At 42.9% G+C, this 14,792-nt stretch overlaps 1 protein-coding gene across 2 annotated transcripts in view; it reads left to right on the forward strand.

Moving 5' to 3' along the window:
* Positions 1–14,792, forward strand: part of TM6SF1 (transmembrane 6 superfamily member 1) — a 33,884-nt gene extending 19,092 nt beyond the window's left edge. For both annotated transcript variants that reach the window (XM_066592669.1, XM_066592670.1), the window contains exons 4-10: positions 3,660–3,763; positions 5,469–5,551; positions 6,584–6,705; positions 9,194–9,298; positions 9,914–10,006; positions 10,495–10,614; positions 14,410–14,792. In XM_066592669.1, the coding sequence (XP_066448766.1) occupies positions 3,660–3,763; positions 5,469–5,551; positions 6,584–6,705; positions 9,194–9,298; positions 9,914–10,006; positions 10,495–10,614; positions 14,410–14,601 (819 nt within the window). In that variant the 3' untranslated portion in view covers positions 14,602–14,792. The remainder of the gene's footprint in view (positions 1–3,659; positions 3,764–5,468; positions 5,552–6,583; positions 6,706–9,193; positions 9,299–9,913; positions 10,007–10,494; positions 10,615–14,409) is intronic.

The following is a 14,792-nucleotide window of genomic DNA, read 5'->3' on the forward strand; positions in this document are numbered from 1 at the left end:
CTGCAGTAAAATAACTTTTGGGCCTTTTTAGGTGTGACCAGAGGAGTGGATTAAATGTGTATCTTCTATTTTACTAAATAATATGGAAGCTTGAAATACATGACAGTACATGGCAACCGCTGACATTTGAAGACAATGGTAACAAGGTTGATGTAATTATCGTGAGAATGCCAGAGCATCAGGAGAACATATAGTTGATGTGTTCTGTTTGTGTAAAGTTGATCCATTAAAGGGTCATAAGGCGAAATCACATTTTTCCATCCCTGCACCCCTCGCCTGACTTGCCTGTCACACTCTGAAGGTTTCTTGTTGTATATTGCAGTCACTTCCATGCAGTGCAGCCTCCTGTCTGATACTGAGATTTCTACTTTCACTTTTCTGTGCTGACGCATCAGTCCCATGGTGTATCAGCACAGTATTACATGAACAGCTAGAGACTATCTTCTCAGCTGCAGGAGAAACATTGCAATTACCTTCTGTATCCACCTAAATAAGCTACAGACCATAAGTATATAGACAGGAGGATGTGTTGTGATCTCCTTTATTCTAAATGTATGACAGGAGCTGTGTGATCATCATCATTAACTGTGATAGGAGTGTTTGTGTCGTTCTCTGAAGAGCATGTGTGGTACACTCCATGAGTTACAGTGTGCTCACTAAGTAGCTTAAAGGGGTTTTGTCATAAAAAATAAATAAATCAGTACTTGCCTATTCCTCTCCAGGCAGTCTACTTACTGCATCTTCTACTCACCGATCTTCTCCTGGCTCCTGCAGTCCCCCTGGGTCACCTCAATGCAAGCCGAACTGATCCTCTTCTTCTGTCATGCTACGGCTTTCTTCCGACAGGTCAGTGTCTAGCAGGAAGCGCCGGATGCTATGCCGAGCAATAGCCGAGACTGTCTTGCGGCATTAGTATAGGAACTCTCGCGATGAGACTGCGCTCAGGTGAAGTCTCGGTATTAGCCCGACATAGCAACCGGCGCTTCCTGCTGGGCAGTGAACGCAATGTACGTAGCATACATTGACCTGCAGGAAGAAGACTGTAGCTAATGGATACTTCGTCACTGGAAGATGAAGAATTGGACGTCTGGAGGTGAGGAGCCAGGAGAAGATCGGCGGGGAGAAGGTGCGGTAAGTAAACTGCCTAGGAAGGAATAGTAAGTGTTGATTTTTTTTTATAACAGAACCCCTTTAAGAATATATAAACCCAAGTAAATCTGAGCTGGTCAAAATTGAGATCACAGGACTACCTGAGAAGAGAGTCATGACTTTCAGATAGAAAGGACTAACTAATCAAGGTGATACCAGCTGATATATATTATTGAGAAATAGATATGTAATGAATGCTTAAAAAATCCAGCGGTGCGGACATTTAAATACCGTAGACACCAAGTATTGTTTGCTGATAAGATAGCTTACTACGATCAATAGTTTGAGCACATCACAAGCCAGATGTAATGCAAGTGACCACACAATGCACAATAACATGGATCTGTATACACATAATAGGAGGAGTTGGGAAGTCCCCCAGCTACATTATTACAGATAGGACATGATGAACTAAAACTGAAAGACGTTATGTCACCGCAGGAATACAAAATATAACGGAACATAACTTCTACCGATAAACCACAAGACATAACTACTGTTTCTAAACCCTTGGCAATTTCTCAAAAATCCCTCTTGAATGAATGGAAAAACACTTAACAAAGAAGCAATACATGCTAATTCCCATACACAAGTGCATTTACTGGTTATATAGATAATATACGGAACCGTACAAAGGTTTTAGGCAGTTATGGAAAAAATGCTGCAAATGCAGTTCTAATCGAGCCGTGGTCTAACGGTAGGTATTTGTATAAAATAGGTTAGATAACAATATGTTTTATCCTAGTGACTTCTATGGTAACAACTACGGCATTAGTGTATCCTGACGCCACCAGGAAGTCCTGGTTGCTTTAAGATTGACATGGGGGTGACGCCCCCTGATGCTGATTGGCTGCAAAGTTCTGGTCCTCTCAGGTCCTGGCAGCCCACTAAAGTTATGCTGCAGCTGAAAGTCCTTTGAAGGCACGGTGGCCTGCAGTTATGGCTCTTTGGGTCCTAAGCGGTGGGCCGGGTAGCAGGGGAGGATTGGCCAAGCGTAATAACCGTTCCCCGCTGTCTTACCACGAGCCGGTACCTCGCTCTGTGTAACAGCGCAGAGTCTTCAGTAGTCAGGGCACAGACTGCCGTGAAGCGGGCCCCACACCCCCACATATGAGTAGTATTGCGATGCACAGCAGGGAGGACAGAGCAGCAGCTGTTCAGTAACTTAAATACACCATGCATACACACAGGCGCCGCACAGCGCCGCACAGCAGTCGCTTACATGCGTCCCCTCCCCCGCACACTACTTAAGCAGAGCATGGACCCTACAGCGGCGGCCAACTGACAGTTACAGGTTGCGCCCGCATAGACCTCCAGGAGGAGCAGACCTTGGAGCCTTCAGCGCCGTGTCAATGTCACTTTAAAAACCTTAGGCTGTGGGGGACAGGTGTTTCACTGCAGAGGGCTGCTCAGTCACATAGCAGCCCTTTAGCACCTTCCAGGACCTTCTGCTCATGACCCTATCAGGAGCTAGGGGTGTGACAGGGGCGTTTTCCCTGTCAAACCCCTAGCTTCCGGTGGCGTCAAGATACACTAATACCAATAACTACCTTGGTCCACAAATTTTCATGAATGTGCCACAATGAACTCACCTACTGTTACTGTGATTGAAGTCAACCTGACAGTGCGTACATGCTGCCCGAACCATGGGCTGCATGAACCCAGGACATGTATGCCCCAGTGCATGTAGTATTCTAAAACGCTACAGAGTTTCGGAATAAACACACATAGAATCATAGAGTTGGAAGGGACCTCCAGGGACATCGGGTCCAACCCCCTGCTCAGTGCAGGATTTACTAAATCATCCCAGACCGATGTCTGTCCAGCCACTGTTTGAAGATTTCTATTGAAGGAGAACTCACCCCTCCCGTGGTAACCTGTCAGAAAGTTTTTTTCTCAAATATCTAATCTGTGTCTCCTCCCTTTCAGTTTCATCCCATTGCTTCTAGTCTTTCCTTGTGCAAATGAGATCCCTCTGCACTGTGACAGCCCTTCAGATATTTGTAGACCGCTATTAAGTCTCCTCTCAGCCTTCTTTTCTTTTGAAGTTTGACTCAGAACGGAGCTGCGAGTCAGAGCGGCTTCTCCCCACCCACTGCATGGTGACTGACAGCTCTCTTCCCTTTTGAATATACAGAAAGCGCTTTAAGCTTGCACCTTGGCAGAGGTGGCAGATTTTTATTCAGGTCACCTGTAATTTAATATGTTGAGTGATAATAAATATTTGTTCACTTGTTTCACTATGCGAAGGCAATAGATGCACTTTATTATGCTCCAACAATGCTTTGAGGAAATGTCAGAATACAGGTTTAACTGGAATAAACCAGCAAATCATGTCTAGTTAACTGCAGTCTATTGGATATATTATGTTCTGCAGCAGCTGAGGAAATACATTAATAAAACATGCTTGCTATGATTTCACAGACAGGTTGAGCTGCATCTACACATCTGGTTAGAGTATGTGTGTAGAATATAAATAATGACTTCACCTTGTATGCATTTTCCTGCAGACTGAGCCTTACCTGAACACAGCGCATGGTCATATGATCTGTTACTGGGATGGCACTGCTCATTACTTGATGTATCTTCTGATGGTGGCAGCAATTGCATGGGAGTAAGTGGCTTTGACAACATGAATAAATTGTATTCTACAATCGTTAAAAGTTATGTTTTTTGTAAATAAAGCTTAAAGGGGTTCTGTCATTAAAAAATAAAGTATTAGGTTGTGCTACATTGCTTTCTAGCAGCACAGCCTCACAGGTGTGGAATGATTGAGCTGCCTTGGTGTGGTGTTCTCCTCCTAGCTAATCTCCACTGGTCTGGTTGCAGATAAATATCCTCCCTCTGCTAGAAGAAGCTGGTTTCCCTTCACTCTAGGGTTTGTTGGTTTTGCATGCCTGTAAAAGTGTTATGTGTTTGAACAGGGGCTTGTCCAGTGTTTGTGCAGGTGGCCAGACATTAGGTGTGGATGGCCCTGTTCTGTGTATATGGTGTGATCAGTGTCAAGTTCTGTATGTCTGAGCAGAACACTAGACATGAGGAGTGAACTGTCCTGTTCTATGTGGTTGTGTGTCTAGCATGCTAACCCCAGTGTGTTGCTGAGTGAATGGTGTCCTGTGCTGTCTGTTTAGTGTCTTTCTAGAGTAGGGACTGCAAAACACGAGGAGCCTTATCAGGACCTTGTAGCTTAAGTACATTGACCAATGTACGAACTAATCCCTCGCTTTTATATTTAGCTTTACCATCTGCTTTCGTGTGTGAGGTTGAGTGGCAAGTGGGTTTGTGCATTTAATGTGTCAGTTCTGCCTGGTTGTGAGTATCGCCCTTTCAGGGAGAGCAGGGCCGAGGTTCCAGCGCAGGGCCGCCTTTATAGAGGCAATCGCCCCGCTTGTTAGCTAGCGCCTTGCCATCTTCCCTGCAGCATAGGGTCAGTTGTCCCAACACCCGTGTCTTGGGTTGCATTCGTGTGAACGTAACAGAAAAATCCTATACTTACCTATTCCTCCCCCCATCTTCTCCTGTCTTCTGCAGTCCGGGGGCTTACTTCACCTTCAGCTGTCTGACTCTTCTCCTTCCTGTGAGGTTACGTACATTTACAGGCAGTCTTCTTCCTGTCAGCCAATGTACGTCACATCACAGCTCACAGGCCAGCAGGGGGATTGCCTATCTGCTTCCGAGACTGCTCATGCGAGCTGCCTCTGAAATAGATTACAATTCCTTCCTAGGCAGTGAACGCTACAGCACAGGGACCTAACTTTCATTGACTCGGGCCAGAAGAATTGAGAGGAATGAGGCCTTGATAATAAGACTGCCAGCATGCGGTGAGGTTCCACCGGGACACTGCAGCAGCTTAGCCAGGAGAAGATGTGGTAAGGAGACTGGGGGGAAAGGAATAGGAGAGAATAGATTTTTTTTTTTTTTTTAATGACAAAACTCCTTTAATGATTCTATAAAGAAAAAGATCCAAAAATGTATTGTATACTTTGGGTTTTAGGCCCCATTCACATTTGTGCTGGAGTCTCCACTGTAGATCCAGCATGAAATCCTAAACATAATGGCTCAGCATGCTGGAAACAGGACAAACCCCATTATAGTCAGTGGGGACCATCTGGCACAGTTCCATTACTTTCATTGTTCAATGCAGGGCACAGGATGTAAATTAGGTATTTCCTTTTGCTTTTTTCTGTTCATTGCTTCCTGTCAATGAAAAGTTTGATAAGCTTCTTGAATTTAGCCTATTCTCCCAGCAAAAATGTACAATGTACAAGCTGATATCTTTTACATACTCCATGCTCTTACAACTTTCTTATATCTAACAGTCAGAGCTACAGGACCATTGGCCTTTACTGGGTTGGATCCATTATAATGAGTATGATTGTTTTTATTCCTGGAAGTATTGTTGGTAAGTTATATGCACAAACTTTTAAGTTCCTTATCCTTGTTTAACAGTCTTGCAAAATCGGGATTCTGCTTTTAAATAGAAAAGTTAGCCTTAACCCCCCAGCAGTTTTGGATGAGCTGTTCCATCTGCAGAAAAAAGGAGATTACAGTTTAGGGCAAACCGAGTTCGTTCTTTAAATGGCTGTAGTTCCGGTTCTATCAGGGCTATCACAACATGCTAAGATTATTGGCCCTTCAAGTTTTTATTATTGTATAAATATCTTCACAGACGTGGTCTTTTACATTACATATGCCACAAACCCTTTTTGCCAGGGTAATGTAATAGGTTACTATTCAGCCCATGAGTTCAGTGAACATCAGAATAAGGGTGCATGTCCACGGGTGTGATTTCGCCGGCGGATCACGCCCTCTAAAGCTTTCCATAGCACTGCTATGGAAAGCGCCGACACACTGTCCACGAGTGGAGAATCATTGCGATTTCTCAGCTCGCGGCAGGCAAATGCCCTGATTCTCTGCGGTCAGCCTATCTATCAGATAGGGCTGACCAGCGGAGATTCGGCAGCGGCTCTGCGGTGGAGATCCGCCGCGGGATACCGCAACACCCGTGGACAGGGGGCCTGATATTGTAAGCAATGAAGTTTAGGCTTATCTGTAAAAAGGTTCTTCTAGACATAATGATTTATCGTTTGAATTAGTAAACAATGTAAGGGGTTCACTTGTGCAGCCTGTTTATACAGGAAGATGAGTCGTTCATTTGTTAAGTCGTTCACATTCACTATATAAGTGAATGAGAATGACTGAACGATCAGTATTTAAACCGAACAATTAGCGAAGGAGCCAACGATGTTTGCTATGCTTGCATGAAATGAGCCATGAATCGTTGGCTGCCTTTACCCTTAACAATATCGTTTAACTTCGAACGATCCAGTTAATTTTTTTTTTTTTGAGTGATAATCGTTCCGTGTAAACGCACCTTAACCAGTTTTTTTACAGTATTTTCTAAGACATGAATATCTTTTTTTTTTTTTTCTAGGTAAATATGGAAGAAGAATTTGTCCTGCATTTTTCTGGAGCTTCCCATATATTTTACTTTCCCTATGGGCTGGATACAGAATATACAACCAACCATCTGTTATCATAAATCCATCTTCAAAGGTAACATTTGTAAATGAAACTGATAAGAATCATTGCTGAAACTAAAAAGGTTGTCCTGTGTGAAAATAACAAACAGGAAACATACTTACCCCTCCACGACCGTCAGGATCCAGCGCAGCTGTTCGCTGCAGTCCCAACATTTGTTGGACAGATGATGTCACAGGAAATCTAGCTAATGAGAGGCTCCAGCATCGCATTCTTGAACTCCTGGCATCATGGTACCCAGTGAGCACCGATGCCAGAAGAACATGCAGTGATGCTGCAGCGGTCATCTGATTCTCTGTGACATTATTTGTCACAGGACTGCATGGTGGCCGCTGAGGGGTAAGTATCTCATTGTTTATTATTTTCACACAGACGGTCCTATTGAAGAGGGGTTCTCCAGTAACCGGGCAATCCCTTTCATGGTTACTGTTACAGACAATCTGGACAGTTAATGACCTGAAAACTGGCACTGAGTTGATGTATTTATCTTCCTGATCTAATATCCTTACAATCTAATGTATAAGATAAAGCTTCTTAACCAGGTTTACTTTGCACTAACTTTTTTGTTTGCTAATGTATTTTTGTACAGTAGAGCAAAAATAGCATGGTACCATGTTTACTCTTGTATAAAAATGACAAACGTGTTATAGAGGTGATATATTCATTGGCTAACCAGAAAAATTATACATGCAAGCTTTGGATACTACTTAATGCCCCTTCATCAAGCTTAATCAGATTATATCTGAGGAAACATTTATACTGCACATAACAGGATACGTAGACAAAGAAAGCCAATTAGTCACAGCACACGCAATACCTTACAATGTAAGGAAGGAAAGTCCTGAATAAGTGGTGGTCTATGGGCACAATAAAGATTCGTTTGTGATTTAATTCCCTGGAGTGCTGCTCTTCTCCTTTCTACGTGGTTGCACATAACAGGATAGAGACACAGTGATTCATTTACACTTAAAGCAGGCAGGATGACGCATGAGAGGAAGAGCGCAGCATTTAAACATCATAAATGATAGTCTTGAGTTATAGGACTAAGGTTTATGTACAAGATGAAATGGGGTGAGGTGATGATGAGGAAATTACAGAGAAGTTTTATGGGTGTGAAGTGTCCAGGTTGTATAACATATAGCCCTGGGTTAAGTTAAGCCCACATGTTAATGTCAGGAAAGTCCTCATTAGTTTAAATTTTTCTGTTATTTTGTAAAAAGTCCTGTAAGTATCAAAATTTTTAGTTCCATTAAACTGTGATCCAGGCTACAGAAATGGCTCCCCACAGCTTCTTTGTTGTTGTGTGTCTGTGTATGTACTGGAAAAACTGTCTGTGATTCTGTAGTCTTGTTGTGTGTTGGGTATGTGGAGTGTGTCGGTAGGTAGGATGTGCGTACAGGTCTTGCATTTTCTGTTGTGTCGATCTTTGATGGTTATGAGATGGAACTTCTGACAAGGAGATTTCTTATATTTAGTGGCTGTTTGTATGAGAGGAGAGGTATTCTTCCTTAACCCTTTCCAATCCAATTTGTATCTTGGTTTTCCTAGGGGACTTACTCTTTTTCTGCTGTTATACAATGGCGCGATCTGCTGGCTAAAGCCAGTACTGCAAGAGGTGACGCGTTGGATAGGCTCCGACAGCAGAAAGGGTTGGCAATATACAGTAAGAGAACCCCGACGGACATCTTCTAACATCGGAGCTGTACAGCCTTGAATCATAATGTCTTTAGACGTCAGACAGTGGATTGGAAAGGGTTAAGTCAGTTGTCTTTTTGGAGTATGGGTTGGAGATCAGCAGTTATTTTCCTCATGATGTTCATCTGGAGGTGAATGCGACTATTAGGGAGGGGGCACCCTGCTGTTCTCTTCTTTCTGTCTGTATTTCAAAAGGCGGTTCCAACTCTTGTCTTCATAATGTGAAAGTAAGCAACTTTTTAAATGGTCTTCATTAAAAAAAACTAGTTTGGTGCTGTAGAGTCTGTGTAACTCCTTAACTTAGCTGGCGGTCATGCTGCTTCTGTGTCAGCTCTCCCTGTTGTCACATTTGCTTCTCTCAGTATTCTAGATAACAGCAGGAGAAGAGGATGTTGTACATAGCAGTTCAGAGTCTGGAGAGGGAGTAAACCATCCAAGTTATAAGGGGGGGACAGATCACCCAGACTGTAGATAGATAGGGAGAAAAGTAGATACAAGGGCATGAGCTGCCATAGATATGTGCTATAATTTTTTCAGTTTCTAGCATAAATTATAGCAAATGTATTGGGCCACGTGCTGCTCAATGCTTCCTCTAAGCCACACCCACTTTCTAGAATAGCCATAAAGTTGCACATTTTTGTGCAAGTACACCATGTGCAACATTTCCAACTTTTTATGCCAGAAGATCAGCAAGTACTTTTATAAATTTCCCCATACATGGTTTTAAATGAAATATTTTTTTTATTCTGAGTCAGGAAATTATTTTACTTGTGAGCTTTATGTAAACTCAAATCTTTGTTTTCTGCAGATGGTCCAAAATATTCAGCAAAAAAATATATTAAGCAGACCGTCAGACCTGCTGATGGCCATGTACCTTATTGCTGCGACTATCTTTTGTATATTCCGAGGAATGGTGAGTTATATACTGTATTCTATTCAGTGAGGGCAGTACTTTGTTCAGTGAAGACAGCTGTACGGCCTCTTCTGAGACGTCCTAGAATATAACTAAGATGAGTTAAGACCTGAGGAGGAAGGACAGAGGTGTGGCTAGGGGCCTGGAGCCCCAATAACAAAACTGTTTGTTCCTGTCAAGCTACCAGTAAAGGCTAAAGGGGTTCTGGTATAACCCCCTTAGGAACGCAGCCCAGTGTGGTGCATTTTTTTTTTTAGTTTTTCCATCTCTGCATTTCAAATGCTATAACTTCTTAATATTTTGAAACATATGTGGGTTGTTTTTTATGTGGGACAAATTGTATTTTTAGTGGAACCATTTTATGGTATATATAATGGATTGTATAACTTTTTTATTTATTTTATTCTATTTTGTGGGAGGGGGTGAAAAAAAACCCAGCCCATTGTATTGGGGTTTTTGTTTTTACAGGGTTCACCTTACAGTATAAATGACATAATAGATAAATTATACATTGCCAAAATAAATAATATGGTGTATCACTATTTGGTAAATGAACTGGAGACAAGTCTGTAAAGGAGAATTGGATATGTTTAATACTTGTGCATTTCATCACAGATTGCTTTAGACTGTCCTTCTGATCTTTGTCGGTTCTACATACAACTTCAGGAGCCGTATATAAAAGACCCCGCAGCCTACCCAAAGCTCCAGGTAATTTTGTAACTATATACCTACTGAACATCCTGTACGAATAGATGTCTGTAAAGTAGTAGAAATCAATCAGATAAAGGATCGCTAACAGCATTGGTTTCTTAAAGACTACTACATACTGCAAATATGCCCCCACTCCTACTCACCCCAGGGTTCAAGAAAACAGGAGTTAAGAGTTTGGGTGGGACTCTCACAATATTGATATACTTTAGCTTTCTCTGTGGCTGCCTGTAACAAGAAGAGAACAATCAAGTAATAGTGATCTCAAGTAGTTTCCTCTTGTGCACTGTAGCTCTGTGCTGCATAGAAAGGAAATTGCCTGGGACCATAATGTTTCCTCCATGTCACAGACGGGGCAGCTAGAGCCCCACCAACAGCCCCTCATATCTTGTTTTCTAGGAATATTGGGGCTAGCTGTAGTCAGGTGTGAATTATGGGGAATAGTGTGGTTACTGTGTTCACAGAATATATATATACATTTTTTGCAGATGCTGGTATATATGTTCTATTCTGTTCCTTACAATCTTATCACTCTGTACGGTCTCCTGGTTCCTGGATGCACATGGATGCCGGATCTTACCCTTATTTATGCTGGTGGTTTGGCTCAGGTAGTGTGAACATAACATTAATTTAATACAAATATAAGAGCATTTAACCAAGGTGATAATAACTGTGAGACAAAACATTTGAATTATGACTGCTGATTCAATTGAGCTTTTTTAACTCCCCTGTGGAAAAGAATTAGTGGAATACCTAAAAGATAAGGCGCCAATAAAAAATAGGTTCTGCAGATATTGACCCTTTCCATTCCAATGACTGACCTGTTTCAACATCATAGAATTCCTCTATAGCTCGAAAGTCAGAACAGGCCAGCCACTGCAGTGCAGGAGTGCATCTGCACCCGCTTGTCAGACACATTGGGTGCAGATGCACTCCTGCACTGGTCCTTATCGAGGACCTCCGAGGAGAAGGCAGAAAGGGTTTTTAACTAGAGATGAGCGAGCGTACTCGGAAAAGCACTACTCGCTCGAGTAATTTGCTTTATCCGAGTATCGCTGTGCTCGTCCCTGAAGATTCGGGTGCCGGCATGGAGCGGGGAGCTGCAGGGGAGAGCGGGGAGGAACGGAGGGGAGATCTTTCTCTTCCTCTCTCCCTCCCGCTCTCCCCTGCGACTCACCTGTCAGCTGCAGCGGCACCCGAATCTTCAGGGACGAGCACAGCGATACTCGGATAAAGCAAATTACTCAAGCGAGTAGTGCTTTTCCGAGTACGCTCGCTCATCTCTATTTTTAACCCCTTCTGCCTTCTCTTTTACACATTACATAGCGCTCAATTAGTGCTATTTAATGCAGAGGGAATGCGAAAGTAACATTTCTGCATTCCGCCTGGCGATCATGTGACCACCAGGAGCCTCCTGACCTCAGCTGTCACTCACAGCCTAGGTCAGGAGAATGAAGAGAGAATGCGGACGTATTACTTCCACATTCCGCCCGGTGATCATGTGACCGCCGGCGCCATCCTGATCTTGGCTATCAGTCACAGCCGAGATCAGGAGGATGAAGAGAGAATGCGGAAGTATGATGTGACCACCGGCAACCTCCTGATCAGGAGGGTGAAGGGAGAATGGGGGAAAACAAAAATTGGACTGGAAAGGGTTAAAGCGACCATCCGGACCAGGAAAAACAAAGATTGCCACACCGGCTTTTCCGTCTAGCTGGTAAAAATGTGCATTAATATGCATCATTATTTTAAGTCACTACACCTGCTTTGATTAACCAGTGCTACCCATGTGAGCAGTGCTTGCCGGTCAGATCAGCATGTAGTGTCTTAGACTACTGACAGTGTCTATCAGGTAGTCAGAAAAACATGCAGCCATCTTTGTTTCTCCAGGCCTTCAAAGAAAGTATATCAGCTACTTTGAGCCCCATAAACTAAGCTTATGGACTCAAAGTAGGTGACCTGCTGAATCCGGGAATGGAAGTTTCATACTTGCCTTCCCCGCTGTTACCTCCGCTGTTTGCTCTCAAACCCACAGCTGCAAACCATTCTGCAGACTATTCTGCTATGTAGTACTCTCATTCTATGTATGCGCCTATGTTATCCTCCAGGAGTGTTCAGTGACAGCTGACACAAAGGGAATGGTGTGGAAGGTAAGTATAAAACTTACATCACCAGACTCGGCGTTTCCGCTACTTTGAGCGCAAAGGTTGGCTTCCCAACAGTCATAAAGTGATGGCATATCCAAAAGATATGCCATACCTTTAAAACATGGGAAAACCCATCTAAAGTGATTATCTTCTTTATTTAATTTTAGGGTAGGGTTAGATGGCAAACTTGGTTGTGAAATGTGAAGATTGCAGTTTTGCATTGTATCTAGTGAATGTCAGTGGGGTTGTGCTGCTGCAGCGTCCGAGGAGCGGCCCACAGCTGTGGAACAGCGGGGTAGATTTGGGCCTTGTCACAAGGCTCTATCATCTCTTCCCCTGGGGGTAGCACGGGACCCGTCCAAGTTACCGCTGGGGGAGTTTCACGGGGGTAACCCAAAACATAGATTACCTTAGAAGTCCTGTCACTCGTGACGTCTCTGTTCCTTCCTCTGCAGTGAATCCAGATAGCAGAAATAAGTAGTCCACACACAGGGAAACGTTTAAAGGGCAAAGCCGGGAACGGTCAGCAGTGCTCGTTTACTTGAGGAAATTACCGTATACAGTCCAAGAGTGGTACAAAGTCACGCCAGCTGTAAAATGCGGCAGAACACAAAGTGGTGTGGCACAGAGGAAAATCACAGGATAGCAGAAGAATCCACAGTCTACGTTATCTGTGGGGTTCTGTTCCCGGCCAAACTCTTTTACTCTCTCCAGCTGTCTCTACCGGTCAGAACACACACATATATAGCACGATCAAGTAACACACAACAAGATACATTTCTCAGACATCTCACATACCAGACAGTTAACCCATTCAGTGCTGCAGCTATGCAATACACATCATATTTATGCAACATAGAAAACACTGACAACACATAGGCACAGGACAAACGTAGGCATAAATTATGGAGGGGCGTTGTTAATTCCGGGCCACTACACTGCAACGTGCAAACTCCTATGACTGCACTACATATCGGGTTGTGATGAACTGTGGGAGGATCAGGTGTTTCTGTTATACAGGTACAAAACCGAATCGTCCTACAGTCATCTAAATACACACAAATACTGATATTTGTTTTGTGTGTAGCTAGTTGAAAATGATTATTTATGGCGACAGTCAGTGGGTGAAAATGTCTTTTCTGACTGACGACGTCTCAGTATTCATCTTCTCACTTTCTTTTTCTGAATGTATAAAAGCCCCCCAATATGTTACATCACAAAGCAAGTATATTTTCTTATTAATAAGGGAGGGAATAATGTGAACAAAAGTCCATGTTACCCCTACCCTGGGTTTATATACAGGAAGAACTGATCTCTGTCTCTCTTCCTCCCTGCAGCCCCTAGTTCCCCCTTTCTCCTCCTTCACACTGAAGTGAAAGTTGATTGAAGGGGTTGGTACCACTTCTACTTGCTCTATCTCATGCTATGAAGCATATAGACTTGATCTTGTTTTAAAGCTACGATCTTTGACCAACAATGCTCTAGCTGCAATATATCCTGAGATAGAGCCAATAGAAACACAGTTAGGAGTGAGAGTTGTAGGGTATATACAGCTCTTGCGTCATCTCTCTGTTCAATCTCCTCTATCTCAGGCTGTACTGTAGCTAGAACCATGTCGTCAGTCTTGTTTTATAGCCAGAATTCTTGGCTTCTAAACAAGATGCAAATTGATCCACTAGCTGTCCCATAGTCTGAAATACCGCCATTAGTAGGAAGCATGTATCATATACTTTCTTGGCTCCTGAAGGGCCTCTCTACAAAGACATGTGAGATACATCCTGAGCTGGAAAGGTGTAAAGGGGTTGGCCTGTATTAGAAAAAACATGGTTGTTTTCTTCTAGAAACAGCACCACAAGTTTCACAGGTTGTGGTATTGGAGCTCAGCTCCATTCACTTCGGTAAAACCGATATTAATACCAGGTGTAACCCGTGGATGAGTGTGGCAGTAGAAAACGGACATTTTCTTAACCTGCACATACCCTATACTTTGCCCTCTGCTGAGCTGTCCCAGTCTATACAGCAAAGCGAACTGCCAAAAACAGCGAGTGTCAGTGTATTGTGTCTCCTCAAATGATCAGTGTAAGAACTGAAATATTTCAACATTTTCTTATATAGATGTTTTTAACAATTAGCAGGTTTATGGCATATTTTCCACAACAGGCTCTTACCATTGTTCCAAGTGATGAGGATGTTGATATATTGCACATCCTGTGTCCTTGTATTGACTTGTGATTGTTGGTCCTCTCCACTCTGCAGGCACAGTTTTCTCACATTGGTGCATCCCTTCATGCAAGGACGCCTTACATCTACCGAGTTCCCGATCAGGCAAGACTTTTGGTTTTAATTGTAAATTTACTTTTTGGGATTTTCCCGCAGATATTAGCTCATCGCTGTGTAAACCAGCCAGAATTTTTTGTGAGGATGAAACCTGGGGCCAAAACTAAGTGAAGGACAAAAGGATAATGAGGTCATGGACATTTACAGATTAAAAAGTGTGATATTTTTGACATTTGTGTACTATGTATAATTCTGTTTTCTACTGTAAAAAAATCCCTGCAGAATATTTTTTTTAAACTACTACCCAATCAAATGTGAGGTTGGTGCTATATATGTGCACATAAATATCTCATGCTTTATGA

This window comes from Eleutherodactylus coqui, chromosome 2 (genome assembly GCF_035609145.1).
Source record: "Eleutherodactylus coqui strain aEleCoq1 chromosome 2, aEleCoq1.hap1, whole genome shotgun sequence".
Lineage (NCBI taxonomy): Eukaryota > Metazoa > Chordata > Amphibia > Anura > Eleutherodactylidae > Eleutherodactylus > Eleutherodactylus coqui.